Source organism: Phalangium opilio, unplaced genomic scaffold (genome assembly GCF_054372755.1).
Source record: "Phalangium opilio isolate 3A_F unplaced genomic scaffold, DU_Popi_V2 ptg000082l_1, whole genome shotgun sequence".
NCBI classification, from domain to species: domain Eukaryota; kingdom Metazoa; phylum Arthropoda; class Arachnida; order Opiliones; family Phalangiidae; genus Phalangium; species Phalangium opilio.
In genome coordinates, this window is record NW_028324189.1 from 1,902,819 (window position 1) to 1,915,049 (window position 12,231).

Here is a 12,231-nt window from a genome sequence, read left to right on the forward strand (position 1 = left end):
TTTAAAAACACCCTGTACTTAATTTGCATAATTACCGCATAGTATATCGAGGGAACACAATGTAATATGGGGCACCATATCAAATGCCGCGCCATGAGACGCCTGTTGATTCAATCTCTGTACTAAAACGGAAGCGTGTTCATTGATAACGGGTAAGAAATCTTCAAGAATGCGAAAATGAAAAGCCGGAGTTAACAACTTCCTGCGTTTCTTCCATTTGGTTCCGGTACTAAGATTTAAAATAATAATAATAATAATAAAAAAAGTATATTTAATTCAATCGACGCCTTAAGATATACGGTATTAACTTAACAATTAGTAAACTAAATTTTAGCGACATTTAATCTAGTCACGTATGGTTATCCACGTAGAACATTTTTCTTTTAATTTTAATCCGGTCGAATAATTATTAAGAATTATCGCAATATTTCTTTAATTCTAATGAGGTTAATTTAGTCGTATTATATTCATATTTATATTTACCTGGTGATAAGTCCGGCTTTAAACCATTCGTTTAAAAACTGATAAACGAAACTTTTGTCTAGGATCGAGTTACTGCTTAGTACAACCTAATTAAACAACAAAAAAGTAAATTAAAATATTACTTAATATTTGGGTTTAGGTAAATTTTGAAATTATAAGGGCGTTGGATTAAAACTAATGGATTTTTAAGCTATGTTTTATCAACCGTTTATTTTTTTATTTTTTTTTTTGAGTCATTAAAATTTGCACGTTCAGAAATGCAGAGGTTTATTTTAACAGCACGAGCTTAAAATGTTTTTACTCCGAGGTATTAAAATAGCACGTGCAAAATAATCAATCGCACGAGCTTCAGTTTTTTAATCTGATCGATTAAAATTTGCACGTGCAAAAATGCAGAGGTTTATATGCAATTTTTTCGTTAAAGTGTGAACAAGCCTTCGCAAAGGAGAGATGGGTCTATTTTATTTATTTATTTATTTTTTAATGATCCGACAAGTAATTAAAATTAAATTAAAAACAATAAATACAGTACCTCAATTGTTTCTGGTTTATAAAAAACAATTACGGGTCGAAATCCAAACCAAAATCGAAATATCCTGTCGGCATTGAACATTTGCGTTACTCCGCAGAGAACTTGAAATGACACTGTAACAAACACATAAATAAATAAATATAATTACTACTGAAATTCATTCCAAAACTATATTTACTATAAACCACCTAATTTAAATGAAAATAGGGGGTTTAATTTTTGAAACCAATTTTCAGCCGCTATACGTTTAAAGTTAATTAAATTAATCGGTGCAAAATACAAACATAAAACGGGGTGCGATTTCCATTCAACCCGAGCTAATTAATATTCATGTCACGTTTTCAGATGCTACTATAGCGCCTGACGATCACATAGAATTAAAGAGAACATTATTTATTGATATTTTAAACAAATTTTATGGGCTGTTTAAAATTTTAATAATGAGACATTTAAATTTTCCCAAGGTTAAAAGTAATTTATTTCAAATTCCGTAACCCATTATAAATATTAAAATTTATAAAATACCAATCATATTCTAAGCCGAATAATATAGCTTCTAAGATAAATTTCTAACCAAAATACTAAAATAAGGTGTTTAAAGGATTACTAATGAGACAATTAAATTTTGATTAAAAATAATTTATTTCAACCCCATCCACATTAATAAATTATTCTATTAAATTTTTGAAACTGTAAGAAGAAAACTACAGCCGCTGCTGCTAACCCTAATTTGTAACCAAAACACTTAAATAAACTAAAATTAAAATCATTAAAAAAACCTACTTAATTAGAAAAGAAAAGAAAATCCAAATTTCTTATTTAACAACAATTAAAAATAACCGAAACACGTTTAGCGATTAAAGTGCAGTTGATAAGCAACATACATTTTCTTTACCTAACCCGCAAAAATAAACGTTAATAAGCTTCATTAACTATTTTTATCGTTCCTTTAACTAACAACTGAAAATCGAGTACTATTTCTTTAAGATCTCTCGACGAATTTTAAAAAGATTTTAGATAAGTGTTTTCCACCTCAATTTTCTCGAATTTTCTTATTCTTGGTCTATTTCTATATCCTCATTGTTCGTTAGTAATATATTGTATTTAGTTCCCGACGAAGGACACGCTTATATAAATAAATATAAAATAAAAAATGAGTTTTTTTCGAGAAGAAGAAAAAAATCTCACACATTTTTGAGAAACGGAACGTTTAAGAAACAATGACACCAAATTTCGAAGGATAACAGATATAATAAATCTCCAATAGACACTTAAAGGTCTCTTATTTTTAGAACGTTTTTCTAGGCTTGTCTTCACGTGCAAAAATAAATAAGAATAAGAAAAAAAAAACACTCGTAAATCTTCAATCAGAAATATATTAATTCGAAGATTTGAATATAATTGAATTCTAACGAAAAATATTAACGTGTAAAAATACGCCATGCTCGCTTAGGACTTGCTACACCGTAAATTCTTCTGAGATCTCATGTACAGTCAAGTTTTAAATAAAGTTTTATACAATTTTATACAGTTTGTTTTAATATCATTTTAATTTAAATAATATTAATTTAATGCTTCAATATTATTTAATATTTTTCTGTGTGATAGCCAAGTGACAATACGTTTTATGTACAAAAAATACTGTATAAAATTCTATAAAACTTCATTTAAAACATGACTTCACATGGGATCTCAGAACTTACTACACAATTAATGTTTTGATTTTTAAATTAAAGTAATGATAGTAAAATTATTTTTCTCTATAAAAAGTATAGTTAATACTTAAAATTTTATTGAGAATTCCTTTGCATTTAGTATAAATCCAAATGTAATTCCCAGTAAAAAAAAACTTAATTAGGTATTTCCCATGAATTTATAACAAACTGGAATCAGCCCTTAAGCTAAGCCATACGCGATTAGATATAAAAGATAAGGGTATACCAATTTCCGGGAAAGTCTCGTTCCCATTTCACACATTTGGTAATAATAACAAAAAGAAAACTGTCGGATTACTTACTGACATTGGTGTTAACGGTTTTACTAGCCAAAATTGATTTTATAACAGCGATAGCCACAAACAATGGGTTGCCCTTTGAACCCGGCACTTTCCATAGCATATCACTACGCCGTTTAAGTCTAAGAAACATAAACGTAGCCGGCACTAATGTCACTAATAAAACCGTAGTCCACGCCGCGGTCCATAATGAATTGTACGGAATTAACGTACTTAAACTGACCGGTAACAAATCCGATGACATTTTCGTTTAAAATTGTTCTTTAAAATATATATTTCGCGAGAAATAAATTTTAACCTGAAAGATTTTATTTATTTATTTTTAATATTATTTCTATCTTAGAGAACGATTTATTTGGCCTAATTTTAATAGATAGAATTTAATTACATTGCAATAATAAAATTCACCGAATTATATTTAAAGTCCTATTTTTCCCATACAATTTTAATTCGAAATTAAAACTGACAAAAATAATTTGTAAAAATAAACATTTGTATCTACCAAATTTCCCAGACCTTTTTAAAAATGTCAAACTTCAAATTTAAATACTAAGGAAAATATGTGAAAAAATTTAATTGCGAAGTCCAGGACTTATTGGTCAATATAAGTTAGTTTTATAATTAAAAATTAAATAACTTAATTCATTAAAATACAATACAATCGTTCTCTAAGACAGTAATAAAAAATAAATAAAAATAAAAACAAAATCATTCAAATCAAAATTTACCTTTTAAATATAAACCCAAATTGCAATATCACGTTCGCAAATCAACGATGCCATCGAACACGCGAGGTTTAAACCAAAATCCAACAAGAGGTTAGGGCCTAACGATGTACCATCCTAGCACGAGCGAAACCTTACTAAAACTAAAACACCGTTAACTACTTCGAGTCAAAGTTACGTCAAATGTGATGGCAGTAAAGTGGCGTATTTTCAGTTTTATTCATAGAGAGGTTCTTTTTTCCTCCGGGTTGGTAGTATTAACCCCCCGAACGGATTTCCCTTCCGAAAAAATCTAGGGAACACACTTTCATTTGGTTCAGAGTTTCTAAAAAAGCGAAAGCAGAAAGGTATAATGCATTCAATAGCAGCAGGATATAGTCGACGAGAAACAGTGAAAAACTGGGTCACAGTTCTAGTGGTGTTGGTGCTGGTGCTGGTAGGGTATATACTACAGATATTTAACGTTTTATCTCGGGTACTTTCGGGTAGATAAGGGTATAGCATACCACCCTCTTACATTTGAATTTTATTATGGTATAATTCCGGTGATGAAGTATGCATATACGTTTAATATTATTACCTTAATTTTTGGAGTGGTATAACTCTGGTTCTATAAGAGATAAGTTTAAATCCATCATGTATGATATACCCCTATGTCTATTCTTTCCAACGACATTAATTACTCGAGGTTACAATAATCAGGGCTCGAGTAATTAAGAGATACTGCAAAAAATGCATCTCCATTTGATTTACATGAGCTTAATTGCAGAGGCTCAGAACTACAAGAAAATCTTTTGAATATGTTATAGCTCAACTTCTCTCCTTTGCAATGATACCACTACTTGGGGTTACAACAATCAGGGCTCGAGTAATTAAACAAATAATCAAAATTAGCCTAAGCCTGCATTTTTTAATTACTTCTCCATAGTAGCTCAATAGCCATCCCTCCAGTAAACACAAACACTTTTACTCTTAATATACCATTCACTTTGGATGCGAAAAAAGCGGGTCAAAAAATTATAAATGATCTGCATGGATGCTTCTTAGCACTTAGATCTTTGTTATTTTTCATTTGAATTTAAAATTAAAACTCTACGCATTTAGTTATAGTTCAAAACTTAATTTTTTTTAATCCATTTCCGAATTATATTATTATATCATTATATCATTATAGTTAGGCCCTAAAAATAAATAATAATATTAAATAAAACTAAATATATATATAGCTTAAAATAAATATAAATATAAAGTCGCCAAATTATATATCCTATAGGCTATTTTATTTTAAAATTGGTCGTTAAGAGCTTTGCCTTTGAGCGTAGTAAATACAATACCGATTAGCACGTTCGACCAACAACTTATTACGTAATATAAAACCGTAACCCGCGCGTGAATCGTGATTTGAATAAAAAAGGGTTAAAATTGAACTTCAAAAAGTTCACGAGGTTTAACCAATTAAATGTTGTTTAAAACTTGTAAATAAAACTGACCCATATATATATTAACATTTTCTTAAAACTCAAGTTTTTGCAGCAATTAGCGGTTAAAGTATAAAGTATATTACAACATAAAGATAGCTTTCGTTTTTAAGTTTAAAATATTAGAACCGGATTAAAGGGTATATTGGTTGTTCCTGATAAGTCTGCCATAAATTAAGGGGGTGTTTTTGAGTCGAAAATGTAACTTCTATCTCCATTTTGTTTGCCCTAAGGGACCCCTTAAATTTAATTAAGAAAATAAAACACAGGGGCCATCCCTAAAATACTCATCAAATCATAACTCGATTTGAAACAGTGTCCCTTATATCAAAATTGAGATAGAAGTTACATTTTCGACTCAAAATCGATTACCCAAAAGAATTTATGGCAGACTTATCATAAACACCCAGAATAGTAAAACGCGTGCAGGAATATTAATTAAACGTATTAAAGTTTAAAAGTTTAAGTTCAAGTTAAATCCAACGAAATTGGAATTTGAAGTTTGAGTAATTTTGCCTAAGGTTAAATAAACTTTGTGAACTTATTCAAATACTTTTTATCTAAGCATTAATGCAACGACGCTCGTAAACCTACATTTCTTTAAGATATAGTCCTATTTTTGGAGTAAAAATAAAAAATAAATAAAATAAAATCTCTTTATCGCAAAGAGCGACCAGACTGGGATGGGTCGGTACTGTACCATGTATCTTCCTTCGAATGTTAATTACCATTAAATAAATTAAAACTTATTGAATAAAAGCTGCAGCGGGGGGTGGGAGAGGAAGATTTAGAGCTTTATAGGTCACTAAACATAAATATAAAAATTTGTAAGGGGGCGCAATGCAATGCAATACCTCTACTAGGCATATATTATTATTATTACACCTTTGGGTTATTTATTTACGACGACGACGAACACGTTTTCCTCATCGCTCCCATATGAAAACTTTCATTAAACGATTCCAGAATTAATTAGTAATGGTTCGTTGACATTCCCATGGAAATACGTATAACCAATATGTGGTCCTTTATGGAATACTTTTATATAAAAGATCCCCATCTGGGAAAATAACTTTTATTTATTTTTTAAATTATTCAGAAATTCAATATTAAAAGGAAAAGCGAATATCGCTTGTTTAAAACCGGTTTTCAACGGGATTTTTAAAGCAAACTGAGAACGCATTAGACTTGTTAATTTGTTCTATGTTATTTTATTTAAATACTAAATTATTATTTACTTATTTCGAAATTTTACGAAATCAATATTTAACATTATTATTTCAGTTCTAAACTCTATTAGCGTTTCGCTATTGTGTCTTATTATTTTAAAATATTTTAAACAGGGTGTTTAATGCTCCTTGATTTCAGCTTCAAATACACCCTGTATACTTCAAATAATTAAATTTTGTAATTACGAATTTAGATATTTTTCCAACAGGACCAATCTATTTGGGTCCATTTATCTGTTACTTTTCTATAGTATTTGTCCACAAAGATATTTATATTTAATAATAATCTCTTAGAGCCTTGCAACGACACTGCAAACTTTGGAAGTTTCACGGTGGTCAAATACTCTTTTCAAACAATAAAAGAAAAACATATTTGGCTTCAAAATCTTTTGAAAGAAACAAAAGTTAAAAAAATTATTTGTCTTAAAGACATCGAAAGTTAACTTGTTTTTCGAGTTGTGTATTTATTTAAAAAGGGCTGGAACCGAAAAGAAATCATTTATTAAAATCCATTTAAAACTTCTTTCTTTTTCTCCAACGTTCTTTAAATTTTGACGGATGAGAAGTAATACTTCACCCTTTGGCACGGTAACATAAATTTTCAAACAAACCACGTGTCTATAAAGATTTAAGCAAAAGCCTAAAAGTCTTAACCCCAATTTCCCGCCAAATGAACTCGTAAACTCTTGTTTAACGAAATTACGTGCCACCACCCCTACTGGGAAATATTTAATGTCCTAACCTTGACCATGCTGGACTCAAGTTGAATTCTAGCCTTATAATTGACCCTTTTCAAACGTCGGGGGGGGGGGGTAAAACAAAGTTTGACGCCTGACCACTTGGTTTTCTTAAGATATACTACACCACCTCCCCCGAATTGAAAATGGTCTATTGCTAAGCCTAATTTCCCTCAACTGCTTGATACACTAAGAAATTATGAATATTTTGTTTAAAACATTAAAACACTTTTAGAAAAATATTGCGCAATTTATTTTAACTTCCTTAGTGGAGACTTCGGAGAGATAAAAAAAATAGGTTTTAGGTCAAAATAAACTACAACTATGAACTCAGCGAGAGGTTAGTTGATAAAAAAAGTAGAATTTCTACCTTCATTTTTGTTAGTGTAAATTTTTATTTCGAAAGCCTAACTTCAACTGCAGAAAAACAATATTTTTTTCTATATTTATTTAAATTTAAATTTAAAAATAATACAGCAGCGTGGAACAGATCAAACCATCAAACACTTGATCTGAAATTAATGACATCGTCTACGATATCAATGTTTATATCAGAAGTATATAATACTTCTCTTAGAGAGAAGTGTACAACATAGCGGGTAATCGTAACATCATTCTTCCCAACATCATTTTACATTTGGAGCAAGGTTACTAAATCGAACCACATTATTGTTCATAATTCATATATATTTTGGTGTATACTTAGTTAAAATTCGGTAATAGTTCCTAATTCATGTCTGATTGTATATAGTAATTATCTTTTCTGTACAGTGATCATTTGTATTCTGATGATATTTAATTCCATGTGTGTATTCTAGTGAACTATTTTGTAGTTTTTTATATGCACATTAAATTCCCTTTTCATTTCATTTCATTACTAAATTAGCACTTAATTATTGGCCAAGGTGCGCTTGTGGATTTTTGTCCCACGTCAAGACAATCAAGGTTTATGGGTTGATTGCTGAGGATTTAGTAAATACCAAACAGTTATAGAATTCACCCTAGCACGGTGCGATGCCCATCTGAAGTTAGATGAGCATGGAGGAGAGCAAAGAAATAGGGTTCCCTCACCTGGGAAGAATCATGTTACATAACTAAAGTATTAAGAGGATACAGAGTGTCACTCTTCTTCCATTATCCCCTTCTGGTACACTCACGCCTTATCATAAAGTGATCGCGGATAATTCATATATTGGAGAGGTGATCTTATCCACGCTGTAATTGTCGCAAAAGTAAGCTATAGTAGACCTTCGGTTAAGTTATTTAAAATGCGAAATTACGGTCCTCGTTTGAAAATAGAACGACAATTTTGACTTCCGCTCGCTCCTCTATTGAATTTGAACGGTTGTAAGCAACAATAAATTTCAAATTTGATTTTTTAAAAACCTTCTATACTTTCGTAAGGCGTAGATAAATAAAATCCGAATATAATAGATACCTCAGCTCTAAAATAAGCGGGTATCGAATAACGCAATAAGGGTGGAACCCGTAATTGAATTTTTAAACAACGAAATAATCCCGGTATGTGTTTAAGAACAATGAAACCCCATAATCACTTTGAAAGGAGCTCGATTTATATATGAAAATGTTATATTTTAGGTACTTCTAAGGGTATGGGTGATCATACTAAAGCTTAATCACTCAAGATTAAATTTAAATACAAAAGAAATTATAATATTATTGTAAAATATAGTATAAAATAGTTAAAAAAATACTCTGGGATAGAATTTTAAATAAAATACTTCAAAAAGAGTAATAAAATTTAAATATTAACTATCTTTACATTTGAAAATAAAATATTCAATTTATTATCGTGTATTTAAAAATTTTTTATTATTATTTTTTTTGTTTGATTTATTTATTCATAATCCTCCAATAATGAACTCAAAGATATGCAATTAGCGGGGGATTTTAATAATATTTCGCGTGATTTCTAACCTCCTATGGTGTCAAACTGATACCACAACCAAACTATTTAAAAGTGTAGATCGACGCTTACAAATCTTTGTTACTCGTTTGATATTATATTATAATTTTGAACCTAATGTATGTATCCAGACCCTCATTTTTCTGTACAGATAAACGCAACGCGCGCTATCAAATTCATTAATATATTCATTGATGAAAAACAGGCTGAGGTGTGTTAAATATTCATTTTAAAAAAATATATATATATACTTCTAGGTACGTCTAAAGATTTTCGAGACGATGGTTTCGCATTGTTAATCCTGGTAACCATGCGTGAAATTCGCGTACGCCGGAAATTCCCTTCTTAAAAATAATACTAATTTTCCAATTAATAAGGTCAGATAATCTATAAGGGTCATAAAGATTATCTTAGATATTAAAAAAAAATTAAGATTTTTTATTATTACCGTGCACCCATTCGATTTTAATTAAATTGATACATCATGCTAAAAAATTTCCTTTTTTAATCGAAAGAGCTTATAAATTAACGAATATATGAATTGGAACCATTTTTCTATCTGCAATATTAAAAGAGATACAAGCAATTAAGTTTCCGTAATGAGTGACACTACGCGTTAGGCTTACCTACGAGCACCCCTATTGGACGAATCCGTCAGGTGGTACAAGGCGTCCAATAAGGGTACTCCCCAGTGTTTTTGGAGAAGTGTCCATTACGGAAATTTAATAGCTTGTATCTCCTTTAATATTGTAGATAGAGACATAATTCCAATAGATATATTCGATTATTTTATTGGCTCTTTCGATTAAAAATAAACAAATTCTAGCCCGGCTTATCCCTTTAATTCAAATCTTCATGATCCTTATAGATTATCTGATCTAATATTAATTGGAAATTAGTATTAACTTTCACTTCTTTTTTTTAGTATAAAAAGTGGTTTCTAAGGCATTAAAAAGCTTAATGCGTTGATCTAGATAATCATTCACGCAACAGTACCTCCTCGCGATGCCTTTTTCTATGAGTCAACCGTATAGTAAGTATAGACCTATAGTTCTAAAATATTTCAAAAGCCGGTATATTATTGTAGACGCCTTAAAATCTCGCTTTCAGTGAAAATTATCCCATATAATTCCCATATACCTAAATGGGAAAATAAACGCTTCGTTTGACTCTAATGTCATTTCCTCCTCTATTATTGACTCGTGATTATTGTTGGCAAATTTAGAGTATATATATATATATATATATATATATATATATATATATATATATATATATAATTCAAGTACAACTACTATAGAGGGTGCTCAGAAAATGGTAATATAGGACCGAAATACAGTATGTGAATCGAATTTGAGTGGAAAATGTTCGTTGAGGGACACAGTTTACAAGTATTGATTGGAGTAATTGTTTTAAAGATGAACTCTTAATTGAATTAGCGTGTTCTTAAAGTTTCTTACTTCAATTTAAGGTGTCATCCCAATAAAACCCTCCAATGTGTTAGGGCAAACAAAATATCATAGAAGTTACATTTTTGACTCAAAATTCCCAAAGAACATCCCCCTTAATTTATGCATGCAGACGTATCAAAAACACTCTGTATATTAAATAAAATATATTTAAATTGTAGCGTAACACATAACCTATATACTACTCTGGTTTAAAACAGCGACGAATCACCCTTAATACACTAATATACCATAATTTAACAGCAATCTCCTTAAATTAAAAATAAAAAGATAATTTATTAATAATCAAAGTGTTCTAGGCCTACTCCTAAACAATCAACACCGAAATAAACCATCAATAATAATATTCCCAAACGAAAATTAAAAAAATAATAATAAGAAGTTAGAACCAATCAAAATAGTAAATACACAATAGAACACTTTTAAGAATGAAGAATAAAAAATCTTCAAAATCCAATTCCGTTTTCATTGAAATAAAAAAAAAATTAAAGCGTGTTAAAATCAACTATATAAAAGAAACCCCTATCACTCAGGACTGTAATTTTAACTTCCGCGTTACGAGTGGGGGGTGTGGATGGGGGGGAAACGGGCTAGACTAAGGTAAATCCACCATAATTAGTGAATTTTTAGCAAAAGGGTATACTGGGAGGTATAGGTTTAGTATGTATGCCTAGCTGACCTATATAATAAACCCCCACTGGGAAGATCATATCATTAACAAACTTTAACAAACGACACTTCTTGACAATATATACTTTATAATTTAGCCCGTGGCTATATATCATAATTTGGATAGAAAGGTCATTTACGCAATGATGGTTCACGGTCAATTATTGGGTTTGATAATCGTGTAATATTATAGCCAAGGGCGATAAATGCGATGCTTTCCAAAATTTAATATAAATCAGACATTATTAATTTTAATCAAGAAGGTGTAGATTAAATATATAATTAATTAAATTATTTAACAATTAAAATTAAGGTTACATTGTGTTTCTGATAAGGCTGACATATTTTAAGGGGGGATGTTCATTTTGAGGCGAAAATGTAACTTCTGCGACATTCTGGCGTCAGGCCCATTGTTTTCGAGTTATGATGTGAGTGTTTTAGGGATGACCCCTTAATTAAATTAGCAATAATTGCCTTTAATTCTTTTAACTTAAATTTAAATATATTAAAAACGACAATTTTATAGCTACATAATAATTAGTGTAAGATAAAAACAAAACAGCTACAGGCAGTAGATTTTAGAATATAATTAATATGTATGTATTTTAAATTATAATTAAATTATCTAGGATTAAACCTACACACCTTTTCTAGCAAAATTAAAAAAAGTCATCCTTCTTAGAAAAGAATCCGGAAACGAAAGGATAAAGTTTTTGGCGTGGTTACTAAATAAAAGGAGAGTATGCTAATTATTAAGCACAGCGTCTAGTTTTCTAGCTACAAATTGAAACCGGCAATTAGTACTTAAGCAAAGAAGGGTATATTCGCGGGTGTTTCTCTCATTCTCTTTCTCTGGAATATCTTATTTCAAACGCTAATAAATAACGTGGGAAGTTTTACCTATCATCTAACTTTCACTAGAAAAAAAACACGTCAATACGCCCTTTGCGGAAGGTGGTGGTGGTGAC

General features: G+C 30.1%; 1 protein-coding gene across 3 annotated transcripts in view; it reads right to left on the reverse strand.

Moving 5' to 3' along the window:
* Positions 1-12,231, reverse strand: part of LOC149650822 (cytochrome P450 4c3-like) — a 35,163-nt gene that overhangs the window by 3,227 nt on the left and 19,705 nt on the right. For 2 of the 3 annotated variants that reach the window (XM_089847468.1, XM_089847469.1), the window contains 3 exons: positions 1,016-1,128; positions 484-569; positions 36-229 (listed from right to left, as the gene is read on the reverse strand). In XM_089847468.1, the coding sequence (XP_089703594.1) occupies positions 36-229; positions 484-569; positions 1,016-1,096 (361 nt within the window). In that variant the 5' untranslated portion in view covers positions 1,097-1,128. Of the gene's footprint in view, positions 1-35; positions 230-483; positions 570-1,015; positions 1,129-3,032; positions 3,328-3,757; positions 3,953-12,231 lie in introns of those variants that run through there. The other variant, XM_089847467.1, reaches the window with a different exon arrangement.